The sequence below is a fragment of the Emys orbicularis genome, chromosome 22, assembly GCF_028017835.1.
Source record: "Emys orbicularis isolate rEmyOrb1 chromosome 22, rEmyOrb1.hap1, whole genome shotgun sequence".
NCBI classification, from domain to species: Eukaryota; Metazoa; Chordata; order Testudines; family Emydidae; genus Emys; species Emys orbicularis.
This window is the reverse complement of record NC_088704.1, coordinates 16,153,490-16,168,587: the sequence shown is the minus strand read 5'-3', so window position 1 is coordinate 16,168,587 and position 15,098 is coordinate 16,153,490. Positions and strand designations below refer to the sequence as shown.

Here is a 15,098-nt window from a genome sequence, read left to right as displayed (position 1 = left end):
GCGGCACGTCGGGCTCTTTGGGGGCAATTCCGCGGCGGGTCCCTCACTCTCTCTCGGAGCGAAGGACCAGCCGCCGAATTGCCGCCGAAGACTGAAGCGGGGGCGGTAGAGCTGATCGCAATCGCGGCTTCTTCTTTTTTTTTTTTTGCTTCTGCTTGGGGCGGCAAAAACCCTGGCGCCGGCCCTGGGTAAGCCCTGCAAAAACAACACTTCGCACCTCCCCTAGAGGCCCCTTCAGCGCTTTGCAAACTAATGACATCCCTGTGAGATCGGAGAATAGCATTCACCCCCCGGGGAACACATTGACGGTGAAGTGACCTGCCCAAAGCCAGACAGAGAATGAATGGCAGCACCCTGAGAAAATCTGGGCTCCCTGAATCTCGCTGTGCGCTCTAATCACTGGACAACGCTTCCTCTCTGACTGTGCCGTATTAGAGAGAAGGGAAATGGATGCTTTCAAATGGGTTTTAAAGGTCAAAACAGAAGCACTAGGGCAAACTGCATGTGGAAGAGAATTCCATCACGAAGGCACCAGATGTGCAGAGACCCCATGTGCTGCGCTGGCTCACAGCCACCTACTGCGGCATGAGGGTACATTTTAAAATTAGTGGGCCTGATCCTCTTCTGGTATAGATCAGCACAGCCTCATGGACTTAGACAGCGCTACACCGATTCACACCAGCTGAGGATCTGGCCCGGTACTTAGTGTGATGGATGCAAGTTCTTGTGGCAGCAAGGAGAGTACAGTAGAGACATTCACTAGGTCTAAAAGCCAGTCGCCCACATCGCTGGAGGAGCAATCCAACTCAAACAGGGACAACAGATGACTCATTCCTGTGTCTACCTTCTTCTCTTTGGAGTTTGTTCTGAAACAGCCTCACGCGGCCCTGGGCTGCTCTGTTCCCCGCTCCCCCTTGCATGGGAAATAGTATCTGGATATAGCACAAAGCTGCTGGCCAAAGCACAGCTTTGTGCAGGAAGATTTGTTCTGGGCAGCGTTCATCAGCACGATGGGAAACAGAACACGCGGGAGACGATTCAAACCAGACAGCAAGCACCACACTGCACATAAATTCAGGGGGGAAAATACAACGAAGAAGCAACATACAACAGCTCAGGGCTGGGGGCTCTGTTTTCTTGGGGGTGTATAAATTGGATTTGTGTTTGTTGCATTTTAGAGGAGATCAAACTGGGTGCAGTTTACTAGCTGTAGCACTAAACGGGCTTGATTCTGCAAATCCTAACAGTGCTTCCTTATGCAAGTAATCCCACTGAAGTCCAGGTGCTCACTTGCATGAGTAACAGCTACTCATTTGAGTAAGGGGGTTAAAAGCTTTGATGCTGAAGGTTTGTCCCTCTAAATTGCACTTACAGTGGGGTTACCTGTGTGTAAGGGCTGCAGGATCGGGTCCTATATATCTTGTCAATATTAATAAAGAAATAACAAGAGAAATGGCCAAGCCACAGTGTTCAGATCTAGATCCAAACTCTAGAAAAGTCGGGGGGGGATGCTTAGATCTGGGTTCTAGGTTTGCTCCCGTCCCTAGAAATGATACGAGTTTTTAAGGGGTGCAGGCTAAATAAATATTCACCAAGAAAGTAAGTTTTAATCTCTTGGGGGGGGAAAAGCCAAACATATTAAATCATCATCTATCTCTGTATGCTTAGTCTGCAAAACTGAGGCTAGGTCTACACTACAGCGGGGGTCCGACCTAAGATACGCAACTTCAGCTACGTGAATACCGTAGCTGAAGTTGCGTATTTTAGGTCGGCTTACCTGGCGGTGAGGACGCGGGAAAGTCGACCGCTGCCGCGCTGCCGCCGACTCCGCTGCCGCCTCTTGCCGAGGTGGATTTCCGGAGTCGACGGCAGAGCGATCAGGGATCGATTTTATCGCGTCTTCACTAGACGCGGTAAGTCGATCCCCGATAGACCGATTGCTACCCGCCGGATCGGCGGGTAGTGAAGACAAAGCCTCATACATCTCCCTGTTTCATGCAGGTGGTCTCTGAACACGAACAAATCTGTGGCTACAGGATTGTCACTATGGTGCATGCCATGACCACTTGTGAACTTCATGGTGACAGCGGGGATAGAATCAAAACCTCCTGCTCCAAAGGACCAGTCCTCAGCTACTTAAGCTAAAGGAGAATCTTGGTTAGCAGTATAGGGTCTATGGCGCACAGTTGAGCAGTTCTGATTCCATTCAGGAGAGGGCAGTCGTAAACATGTTTACACTAACATGTCTATATGGTGCTCTCTAGGAGAGCACTTCACCACCATCCGGCCCTGAAGGAGTCTAAGGCACAGTTTGGCAACTTAGACCACATACGTGCACACTGTAGGCTCTAAGATAGCTCTCCCAATAAATGGGGCTATTCTAGCTGGAGCTGCAGATGTTAGAATGTCCACCAGCTTGTGAGATTTTTCCCAGCCTCCTCCAGGTGGCTATCAAGAGCTATAGCCATCTTCCGCAACAGCTCCAGAGGAGTCTTAGAATCACCCCGAGGTGGAGAACCAGGCTGCGCCACAATTGCCTCATCTGGAGATGAGGAAGAGGATGCTAACGGCACCAGGGGCTGGTCCAGTTCCTTCTCCTCTTGCAGCTGCTCATGAAAGGGAACCCAACTCTGCTTGGTACCAACACTATGGTGCTTGTGGTGACAATTCTCCTGATGCCCAGCACGTGGAGCCGGCTGAGATGGCTGCAGAGATGCTCTTGACTTGGGGGGGGGGACCCCCCAAGGTTCCAAAAGGGCCACAGGTACAACCCTGGACCCAGCTATGCCTAGCCCAAAGGTCCCGCCTGTAAGCTTCCTTCTGGCGCTGGGGTGGAATCCGGGGGGGCAGGTGGCATATCCCTCCGGATGGGGCTGGCTAGGTTGGGGTACATAGGAACCCACTTCAGAGTCCAATGAGTACGAAGCTTCTTCGAGACCTCGGCAGCACCGTACCCATCAGTGCCAGAGAAGGAGGCTCAAACTCTGAAGAAAGGGCAGCCAAGGATATGATGTGTGGCTTTCCCCTAGACCAGGGATCGACAACCTATGGCCCGCAGCCCATCAGAGAAAGCCGCTGGCGGGCCGGGGTGGTTTGTTTACCTGCAGCGTCCAGAGGTTCGGCCGATCGCAGCTTCCATTGGCCTGGAACGGCGAACCGCAGCCAGTGGGAGCTGCGATCGGCTGAACCTGCAGACGCTGCAGGTAAACAGACCGTCCCGGCCCGCCAGCAGCTTTCCCTGACGGGCCACGGGCCAAAGGTTGCCGATCCCTGCCCTAGACAGTACCAGCCTCACTGGTACCCTAACAGCCACATCCGGTGGAGCTGCTCAGAGCGGAGGTGAAGGTGCTGGAGGAGGTATCTTGAGCACCGGTGCCAGGCAAGTCTCTTGAAGTGCTGGTGACGGGGGCTCCGGGAGGTTCAACAACTCTCTCACAGCCTCCAATGACTCAGGAGGAGACAGCCCCGGGTAGACGCTCTGCGGCGCGAGGAGATGCTGATGAAGGTGCTTCAGGAGCCAGTTGCAACAGGCCTGCAGCAACTCCCTTGCTTAGCGGTGTGCTCTGGGGACTGCCTCCTCTCTGAACGCCCTCCCGAGTCTCTGGAAGAGCTCATCCTCCTCGAGTCTTTTGATGACGCCTCTTTATTGGTACCAGTGATGCTGATCTGCCTCTTCCTCCCAGTAGCACCGAAGGTGCAGTGCTGACGGACGCCAAGGTGCTCGGTACCCAGAGAGAGGCAGAAGGCTCGGATGGAGGCCGAAGTGCTGATTCCATCAGCAAATATTTTAACCTGGTTGCTCTGCCTTTCAAGCACTTAAGGCGGCTGGGGTGAGGGTCACTACTACAAGAGTGGCAGGCATTGAAACCCGGAGAGCACAGCACATCTCCGGTACCAGTCCTCAAGCTGGGTGCCAGAGGCACACAAAACAAGTTTTTACCCTAACAAACTAACTAGCTACTAAAGGACACTAACAATACCCGGGTACTAGATACAGGTATTGAAAAAAGACTTGCAGAAGCAAGGACAGGGAGCTCCAACAACCGTCACGGGCAGAAGGAACTGAAGGAGACCTGGGGTGGCTCAGCCCTTTATGCCTGCACCATGTGCACAAGACAGAAAAGAGTGCTCGGGCCACCCTGACCAGCGCTGCTAAGGGTAAAAACTCTCCGATAACCATGCACTGGAATGCACCAACACCGACAGTGGAACGGACACGTGCAATCGCTCGAAGAACATCATGTCCTTCGGAGTTCAAGGTTGCAAGAAGGTGGAGCAAAGGGGACAAATTCCTACAGACTCCAGAAGTTTTCCATTAATGTTCCTTTAAGACATCCCATGTGGTTCTCATAAATGCAACCCGACTCAGCAGTGCCCGACATCAATCCAACCACATGAAAGGAACGAGCATATCCATGAATTGGCCAGCGTGCAGCTGAGGAGATCAAAATGCCGATGCCATGAAATGACAATACCAAATATGTTGATCTAACTTTTTCTCCCCACCCCACCCCCCTTTTTTTTTTTTTTTAAATTGCCCATTCTACCCATTCGCTTGTTAAAACTAAAAGTTGCTCACTCAACTGTTGCAAAACAACTGCTGAGCTCATCCAAAGCCCCAAACATGGGACAGGGAGGGAAAGCAGTGCTATGCTACGCAGAGGACAGGGTAAACGGGATACACGGCCTTTTGGACTCTCTGTCTTTCCAGCTCTGTGGAACATTCATGCAGCATTCCAGATACATCTCTGGAGATGGGTGGGTGCTTTATAAATCAATGAGCAATACAAATAAATGTTGCAGAGATTTCCAATTAGAGTTATGATTCTTAGCCCCTAGGCAGCACTTTCCCTCCATAGATCTCAGAGCTCTCGGCCAACTGATGTGAGAATTATTATCCTCAGTTTGCAAATGGGTAACCCAAGGCGCTAAGATTAGGTGACTTGCTTAAGGTCATGCAGCAGGTGGGTGGCAAAGCGGAGCATAAAACCCGAGTCTCCCAATTCCCAAACCAGTGCCCCAGCCGTCGGACAGCGCTAACTCCCACCACCAGAATTACAGACAGCCCTCAGCTACCACAGCAGTGAGTGCCGAATGAATGCCAACACAGGCCATCAAAAACAAGCATGGCAAATACACAGGCGCAGAGTCTTCTAAGGACCATTGCACCAGTCAGTCAGAGTGACCGCGAGTGATGGCATCACACCAGGCATCGCGCAGTCACGTTCCCAGATCTGGCTCAGTCCTACACATCCATGACTCTCTGGGGCAGCCAGCCAGAAGGCCTGGGTGTCTGGGTGTGGGGAGGTCCAGATGCTGGGGGAGTGGGGTGGCGATCCAGGTGCAGCTGGTTGGGGCTCGGTGGGGTGGGGATCCGGGTGGCTCATCGGGGTGGTCCAAGTGCATGGGGAGTGGGGCTCCTCAGTGGAGTTCTGGGTACAGCAGGTGTGAGGCTCAGCGGGAGGGTCTGGGTATGAGGGGGTCTGGATGCACGGCGGTTGGGGGAGAAGCTCCCTGTACAGAGATCCCTCCCCCTGCAGCTGAGGAGCGATGGGTGCAGGAAGTGGGGGGCCGGGGGAGTTTGCAGAGCTTCCTTCAGCTGGGGGAAAAATCTGGGTGTGGGTCTGACCCGGCCCTGTATATCGTTCAAGGGAAGAGGTAGTCCTGTCCTCCCCAGCCCAGCCGGGACTAGCAGCTGAGCCCGGTGCAGGGTAGGAGCCACCAGCCGGGTCTTCCCCAGTCCCGCCCCCTGCCCTCCAGCGATTTACCTCTCTGCTGGCTGCCGTGGGCACCCGAAACGTACTGCTGGGGAGAGTCGCATGACCACTCTTGTGGCTTCCCTTTGCTTTCCTATCAGAAAGTCATTTGGGGGGGGGGGGGTGGGAGGAATACAAAGAAATCTGCGGGGAACATAAATTCTGCGCATGTGTAATGGCGCATCATTCCCCCAGGAGTAATCTGACCCATCACTGACATGCAGGTGTCTCTGACAGCTCTGAAAAATGGCAGCTGTTTAAGAGCACATAGAAAGACAATACAACAGTTCGGCCAGAAAGCAAAGAATACTGCTTGTTAGCTGAAGCGGCAAGAGTAATGGTTTTTTTTTTAGGTAGGCATTACTTAACCTAGCTCAAATTTAAGCAGGACATCAAGGTCTACAATTCTACCCGTGCAAAATGTGAAGAGTGATCTTTAATGGCCACAAGTCATTCTTTTCAGCGACCATAAACGTTTACCATCTCATCTTAAAAGGACAGCACCTCCAAAAGTGTATCGCCACCTGACACCATGTTGGGGCCCTGATTCAGTGCTAAGGGTTCACACCACCTATTGAACTGCACACAGCTCCATCCTGCACACCCCTCCCAAACATACACACTCCTCCAAAGAGGAAAAGCAGAGCAAGAACTAAGACTATGCCAGAGACATGCACACTGTCCTTAAAACCCATAGGTGATAAGAAAACGTGCTGCTCTAAGAATACTACGCTCAGATACTATGGGGAGGGAAGCCATCATATAGAACCTAGATTGGCTAGAATAAAACATATGGTTTAATCTCTGCTTCTGGCAAGCCTAAACCCAGCCCAGAAACATGCCAGAGGATAATCTTTCCAGAAGTAAAGCTTATGAGAACCGTACATCATTTCTGTTGCTTCAGAAGTGACTAGAAACAGTGGTGTGAGTGTCTCATTCTGGATAGCAAACGCAGTCAGCTGCAGCACAAGGTGCCTGGATTGTAACCTCTCTGACAGCTCAAATCTCATCTCTTACACAAACAGGCATGTGTTTCACTTTAGCTTATAACTTACCCCGACTGCAAGAAGTAAATTAAGACAGCAGAATCTCCTTTTAATTACAGCCACTCGTGGGGACAGGGGAATCACTGGCAGTGTTCAGAGATGTGCCACTCAATACAGAATTGTAATTAACTTAGCATTACATTACAAAAATGCCTAGATGTGCAGAGCATTAATTCTGTAACCTGTACTAGTGACCCACTTTCTACTGGCTGAGATAGGAACAGGTCTTTTTTCACTGCTACTGCACAGTTAGGGCCCAATCCTGCTAACAACTGATACAGAGAGAAGTCCTGACCACCGTGGGAAGTCTCCTGGAAGTTAGTGGAACAACTCAGACGCTACTCACAGTGTTTGTAGGATCAAACCCATATCCAGTGTATTAAAGGGATACTTTCAGGTTAGAAATCATTTAAAAACCCCACAAGGTTTCTTTATATGTGCTCATAGTTATATCTGAGAGCATTAAAACCGGAGAGAACTTTTAATGGCAAATTTCCTTCTTCAGTTTTTGCATTTCTTGTCATCTTGACAATGAAAATGAACTAGCCAATTTCACTCTTGTTTACATGCAGCGTTGCTGTAGCTGTGCTGATCCCAGGATATGAGAGAGACCAGGTGCGTGAGGTAAATCTTTTATTGGACTAACATCGGTTGATGCGAGAGATAAGCTTTTGCGTTTACAGAGCAAAGAACTCTACGTAAGCTTCTCTCTTTCACCCATAGAAGTTGTACCAGAAAGAGATATTACCTCTCCCGCCTTGTCTCACTTTTATTTACAGTTACTAGTCAGTTTCACCTTTGGGTGTCACACACTAACACAATGCTGTGATGTTTGGATTGCAGTTCTGCAGGGGAATGTTTAGCTTAAAAAACAAAAACTGTTTCCACTGGAATTTTCAGAACCATTTCTACTGGTCTTCGGTTTCATGAAAAGTTCTTCTTACAAGCCAGCTTTTGGTTTAAGTTTGGCCAGGCAGAGAAGAAGAATGTCTTATTGTTAAGGCCCTGTATTGAGACTCAGGGACCCTAAATTCAGTCCTATGCTCTGCAACAGACTCCTTGTGTGACCATGGGCAGGTCTCAGAAACCCTGATTATCAGGTGTTTAGGAACCTAACTCCCATTGAAATCCATGAAGGTTAGGTACTTAAATACCTTTGAGGATTTGTTCCTTAATTTCTCTTGGCCTGAGCTTCCCATCTGTAAAATGGGGAAAACAACACTTCCGCACAGGTGTTTTGTGGGGATAAATCAATTAACATTTGCGAGGTACAGTGAGGGGAGCTATGTAAGTACACAGGCAGACACACGGGATCGCTTTTAATTGCTCTACCAGGAAGACTCCAACTCAGTATCAAGTCTCTCTAATTTGAAGCTATTTGGTTTTGCTTGTGTAGAAACGGAGAGATTGTCACTGCCTGTCAATTAGTGAGAGGACAGAGGGTAAGAATCCAGCGCTAATTAAACATTTCTGATGGCTTTGCTTAGATAGGACAGTCATACGACCCTCTGGAGAGGAATGCACTTAAACAACATAAGCATGATTAGCAGAATTCCTCTACATCAGACAAAATTCCTGCACATTAGACAAGTGATCTAGGAACCAGATGTTCCCTCGGTACAGTTCCCAACAGAGATTACGGAAAAGTAATGGCTGAGTGAAAGTGCTGCCCCCTTTGAGACAATAATGACCATGAGGAACATACATTAAGATTAAACCAGTCATTCATGATTGCATCTCTGGGACAACAGGCTGAGTACACCAGTCTTATGAGTGTTTACATTAAAATTAAGCACAAATCATTAATTTTAATATACCATAGGAATAACTGAGTTTTTGTTAATAGCAAACAGCTATTAAATACATGGCTTTGGAATGTGACGCCAGTTTAACAAATGTATTTGCAGGCTTTGGAAATAACAATGCTTTGCATCCATACAAGGATCTGAGGAGGTTTTACAAACATCCTTCCAGTAAAACTCTCATGCCCCTGGGAGGAAAGTATTTTAATACCTCTTTTATAGGTGGGGAAAACTGGGCACAGAAAAAGCTGGATGACTGCCACAGGGTCCTATAGTAAGCCAGGTTTTGTCTACACATAAACTTTCACCCATTTAGTTAAACTAGTTTAGCTAATCCGGCGCTACATGAACACCAGTTTAACCAAACCGGTTTAAAATCAAATCTCAAGGTAAACCAGCACAACTCTGCATATAGACAAGTGCCTGCCCATGCAGAGCAGCTTGCAGGACTGGCCCCCACATCCCCTCAAAAAACAAAGAAAAGGCATGAAAAACTTGTCCTGGATCAAATCCTTAACAACAATGCCACTGAACTGCTGGGTAACCTTGTGCAAGTCACTTCATCACCTGTGCTTCAGTTTTCCCATCTTTAAAATGGGGATAATAATATTGAACTCTTTTGTAAAGAGCTTTGAGAGCTACAGACTAAAAGTGCTGTACGAGGAGGTAGGTATTATTATTATTATAAGTGGTCAGTACAAGAACAAGTGTTCCCCCTTATAATATCTGTGGTTCCACAATGCAACCTTAGCTTTTCGGTTTGTGTCAGTGCCACCCCAAGTACCTACCTCCAAGTAATTCTGGACACCGAGCACAGACTGATCAGTCAATGTCTCCATGACACCACTGCAGAGCAAAAGAAGGACAACAGTTATTAGCAGTTGTCAGTGAATTCCAACCTTCAGCCAATGGCCGAACATCACACATAGGCTGGGCACCTGGGCGACAGCAAAATAAGGATCGTCAGCTTTTTTGTCAAGTGACTGATTGTGATTGAGATCCAGGGAATTCTTTATATACAACTGATCTAAGGATTAAACGCTACCTTCCACTTCTGTGCGTGCGAGCAGAAAGCAGTACGAGCCAGCTGGCAGGCTGCAGGGGGGGAAGCCAGGAATAAAGGGTGCTGTCCCCCTGCAAAGAATGGGGTTTGCTTGTTCGGATCAGGGAGGATGAGGCTCTCCTTGTTATGAACCATTTCAAGATTAGGGGGAATTCGAGGAGCTGATAGCATTCACTGGCATGGCTCACCCCTCCGCTGCATGGGCCTGACCCAAAACCCAATACAAGAGGTTCAATGGTTAAAGCACTGGGTTAGGACTCGGGATCAAGTCCGTCCTCTGCCACAGACTTCCTGTGTGACCTTGGGCGTCGTTAAGGGTACGCCTACACAGCCCATGGCACCGAGCCAGGGTCGACCGACGTGGGCTTGCACTATTTGTGCTACAAACTGCTGTGTGGACATTGCAGCGGGAGCTCGGGCTCTGAAGCGGGGGGGCTTCATAACCTGAGCTCCAGCCCGAGCCACAGCACCATTTTTAGCGTAGTAGCGTAAGCCTGAGTCTGTCGACCCAGGCTCGGGGCTGGCTGCCGCGGGCTGCACAGACATACCCCGAGGGAGAGATTTTTGAACGTATTTAGATGCCTAAAGACGCTTTTGAAAATCCCATTAGGTACCTACCTGCATCTTTAGGCACCTAAATACCCTTAAAAATGTTGACCCTTGGCCACTCTGTGCCTCACTTTTCCCTCTGTAAACTGGGTATAAAAATATTTCCCTACCTCACAGAGATGTTGAGAGGACAAATGCATTCAATACTGTCAAGTGCTCCATGACACTTATACTACAGTTATGGGGTCCTGACAAGTAATGTAGATAGATTGCCATGGACTTTGGATCAGGCACCAATACTGTACACTGAAGTAAAATTATATATACACGTTTTCCTACCACTACACGCTGCTAATTTAGTCAGGCTCTCATTTAGCAAAGCAATTAAGCACATGCATAACCTTAAGCACATGCTTATGTTCCATTGACTTCAAGGGCTGGTAAGTGTTGTACTGTATTGAGGCCACACAAATAGGAATCAAAGTTTTACAAAGACTTCTTAACAATTCACATAGCATGGAGTTTGCGGCTTTCCAGCTATAGTAATTGTCCCATTAATAATAATGGCCTAATCTGATTATAGGCAAAGAATAATATTTAAGCAGCAGATGCAGACACAAATCTATGACTATGGTTTCAACAACAGATGACATTTGCATATCTTATTTCAGTTATTCCTCCTCTATTCTGCTTACATTGTCTGCCTAATAGAATGTCTCGCCGAGAGTTAAAGAGACTCACTCAAGTGGAAAAAAAGAAAAGCAATATAATGCAATCTCAGCTGTCAAAATGGATTACGTGGCATATCCAACGTTCAAACTCTCCCCGCAAAAATTAAATGGCCCTTTTACTGCATCTAAAGACAAGTTTATCTGCCTTGGTTCTCTCTGCATCATTCAAGGATGAAGGGAAACGGTCACATACAGCACTTGGTATTTTTAAACACTTTTATTTATTTATTTTACTTTGCAAAAAGGTTTGTGACTGCAGAAATCACAATCCATCCTTTTCTCCTCGTTCCCTAGCCAGGCCTCCATCCTCCCACCTACATAGGAACTGCCACACCAAGGATCTCTCCTTAGCTACTGAGATTTCCTCCTCTTTGGTCTTCCTGCTTTTCTCCCTTGCTCCCCCATCCCGTCCACGCAAAATACTGCCAAAAGTCACCTTCCTTCCTCCCACAATGTTCTGATCACATCACTCCCCTCTCCGAAGTACATCCCCGATTTTCCCTCTAGCCTTCCATATCAAGTTCAAGCTACCTGTCCTCACCTTTAAGCCGCTACATAACTCCATTCTCAGCTACTTTTCCCTCCTACTGCTTATGTTTCTCCTAAATTGCCCTCATAAAAGTTCCTTGAGATCCTTCTCCTGCTCTAAAAAGAATGAGGAGTCCTTGTGGCACCTTAGAGACTAACACATTTATTTGGGCATAAGCTTTCGTGGGCTAGAACCCACGGAAGCTTATGCCCAAATAAATGTGTTAGTCTCTAAGGTGCCACAAGGACTCCTCATTCTTTTTGCTGATACAGACTAACACGGCTACCACTGAAACCGTTCTCCTGCTCTGACCTTCATGAGCCAAGGTCACAGGCCACCCTTTCTAAGTGTGTGGAAGGCCCCCAGCATATAGCTGGAGCAATTGCACATCAGTCAACATTAACGATAATGACAACCCCACTGAAGTCCTGGGGACGATTTGCACAAGGTAAAGGCTTTCAGGATAACGTCCCAACCCCGCTGACGCTATGGCGAGCGAGCAGTGCGACTGACTGTAACGTCACCCGCGCAAACATGCGCATTTGCGGGACTGGAGCTTCAGATCAGAAACTTCTCGAGGCAGGGACCTTGTGCAGCACTGCGAAAACCGAGCGCTGCAATAAATAACTCTACTCATTCCAACAGTCGCTGACCTGCATGTGAGTGATTTTGATTCTCACATTAGAGACAAAGTAGAAACGACAGGCTGAAAGTTATAGACATTGAGGCCTTGTCTACACTAGAAAGGATTTGCCTGTAGCCAATACTGGCAACAGTTTGTTTATAGTATATACCAGTTCCCCAACCAAAAATTAGCCATAACTGCACCTACACCGGAACTTTTGCTGGCACAGCTCTTAATTTCACACTCCTACCCAACGACACTACACCCGCAAAAACTCTGAAGCCAAGTTACTCTGCTATAAGTCCCAATCTACAAACGTCAGAGGGGTCGCCGTGTTAGCCTGTACCCACAAAAACAACGAGGAGTCCGCTGGCACCTTAAAAACTAACCGATTTATTTGGGCATAAGCTTTCGTGGGTAAAACCCCCCACTTCTTCAGATGCAATCTACAAACTGTTCTTCGGGGTGCAGGGATCAGCCCCCATGGGACCGCTCGCTGGATCAGGGCCTTGGCCTGAAATACCTCCATCGATTCAAATGGAATTACTTTGCATTTACACCAGTTTGAGATCAGAATCTGGCTCTTTTTTCTATCCTCCAAGGGACATGTGTCATCGTTCAGTCCCCCATCACTCCAGGTAGGGCTTTGAGGGAGGAGGGAACCAGGACAAAATCTCCCCCACCCCAAACGATTTGTCCTAGTTCCAATTTCTAATCCCCAGTAGATGTATTCCTGCTCTCCTCCCCTTCCCTATGCATTCAATAATGTGATTAATAGTTACCAAAAATACAATGAGTTATTTACCTTCAAGACTGGTGTGTAATTTCTGTGCCTCCCACCCCTTTATGGTGACCAGATAGAAAGTGTGAAAAATTAGGACACAAATTGGGGGAGGGATAACTCAGTGGTTTGTGCATTGGCCTGCTAAACCCAGAGTTGTGAGTTCAATCCTTGAGGGGGGGGGGGCATTTAGGGATCTGGGGTAAAATCAGTACTTGGTCCTGCTAGTGAAGGCAGGGGGCTGGACTCAATGACCTTTCGGGGTCCCGTCCAGTTCTATGAGATAGGTACATCTCCCAGGGGTTATAGTTGCCTATATAAAACAAATCCCCTACTATTAGGACATCTGGTCACCCTACACCCCACCGTATGAATGTATAGATCACGGGCTTGTTTTACCAACACCACAGTACGGGAGGATCACCAGCACTACGGCACCTACCTATATTTAGTCCCAAAGTACTGAAAGAAAACCAAGTACCGAGTTTTGGGAGAATTCATCTCGGTTTGCAAAGGCTCTCGTTTAAAAGCTCGGCTTTCAGGTCAGGCTCGCGCAGCAGCCCCGAAAGCTGCTGTTACATCTCCCCCCTCTGGCTTTTAGCAACCCGGACCTGCTCCGCATTGTCTCTGCTGGAAAATAACCCCCCCGCCGCCCCGCTTTGCACGGAAAACTGCGAGGTCAGAGCAAACCCCCGCTCCACCCAGGACCCATGCCCGACCCGGCGTGGAGCTGCTGGGGGATCCGATTTCAGTTTCGGCAACCGGCCTTTCCATAGGCCCCTTGCAGGGCAGCTCGCACAGCTGCCAGCTCTGCCCGGCGCCACCCAGCAATGCATTTTCTCCCCTCGCCTAGGTTTCCCGTCTTGTTTCCCCTCCCGGGACGCGGGGCAGCTCGCCCCTGGCTGTCTCTCCAAACCACGCGCCCCTTCCAGGGTGGATTTTCATCCATGCATTTTGCAGGCAGCGACCCGGGGAGCCAGATCGGTGCACATGTTCAGGAGATAGAAAGCTTTCAGGGGCCTAAAGAGGTTGGTGTCGCTGCTGCTGGCAACTTTGGCAAGCCCTAGCCACCCACAGAGCAAGAGGAGGAGCCGATACTTAGTTGCAATCAGCCTTAGGGAGTGAGGTAAAGTTTTGCCTTCGGTATAAAACGTGTAATGGCTTTGTGATTTACAAAAGAAAAAACATTTTTTTTTAAAGGTCTAGCGAGGTTTATCCTTTAAAGGGTCTCGTCTGCTCCATCCTGGAGCTTTTGTGCCTTGAAAAATGCTCCCTTTGAGGAAACAGTTGTGGGTTTGGTTTTTGTTTTTAACCAAAATGTTTCCCCGCAGTTTGCACCCCAGGCAGCTGCAGGGGGGACTTGAAAATGGAATTGACTAGACACTGAAGTAACCCAAGGGGAAACTGACTAGTCTGTATCAACATGGCCCCCCCCACCACCTAAGAATAACTTGAAAAACACAAGTATCAGAGGGGTAGCCGTGTTAGTCTGAATCTGTAAAAAGCAACAGAGGGTCCTGTGGCACCTTTAAGACTAACAGAAGTATTGGGAGCATAAGCTTTTGTGGGTAAGAACCTCACTTCTTCAGATGCAAGAAGTCTTAAAGGTGCCACAGGACCCTCTGTTGCTTTTGAAAAACACAATAAGCAAACCGCACAAACAGTGAAAAAGAAATTCTGGGCAGAATGTTCAAAAGTGGATAAGTCACTTAGAACCTAAGTCCCACTTTCAAAAGGAATTTAAGACACAGATCCTCAAAAGTATTGAGGTGAGCTGGGCACCTACATGCCTTTGAGAAGCCAGCCTGTAGCCGTGATGCCTAAGGCACTTATAAAAATTACAAATCCCCTAATATTAGGACATCTGGTCACCCTATACCCCACCCTAAGAATGTATGGATCACTGGCTTGTTTTACCATGTTACCCTTTAGGTTTAAAATCCATTCATTTACAATCATCTACAGTGTGGATTGCAACAGGAAACCAATCGTGTTGTCCAGGTGTGCATTTTTCAATCTGTGCCCCTCCAAATAAATAATTAAAACAAAAGCTAAAGGAGCCATGCTGCCCTGGCAGAAGCAACGACTGTATATAGCATTCATCATGGATGGGACCTTGCAGAAATTTGTGCTGTCAAAAGCAGCACGAACTGGTGCTAGAATCCCCTTGGCTAGCTATGGGAATTATGAAATTCACCCAGTGACAGATCAGTCCT

At 48.3% G+C, this 15,098-nt stretch overlaps 1 protein-coding gene across 1 annotated transcript in view; it reads right to left on the bottom strand.

Moving 5' to 3' along the window:
• PUSL1 (pseudouridine synthase like 1) overlaps positions 1 to 13,383 on the bottom strand; it is a 67,087-nt gene extending 53,704 nt beyond the window's left edge. Inside the window, exons 1-2 of the mRNA XM_065421429.1 lie at positions 13,325 to 13,383; positions 9,393 to 9,450 (exon numbers count right to left, since the gene is read on the bottom strand). Of these exons, the coding sequence (XP_065277501.1) occupies positions 9,393 to 9,450; positions 13,325 to 13,383 (117 nt within the window). The remainder of the gene's footprint in view (positions 1 to 9,392; positions 9,451 to 13,324) is intronic.
• Positions 13,384 to 15,098: the final 1,715 nt, after the last annotated feature.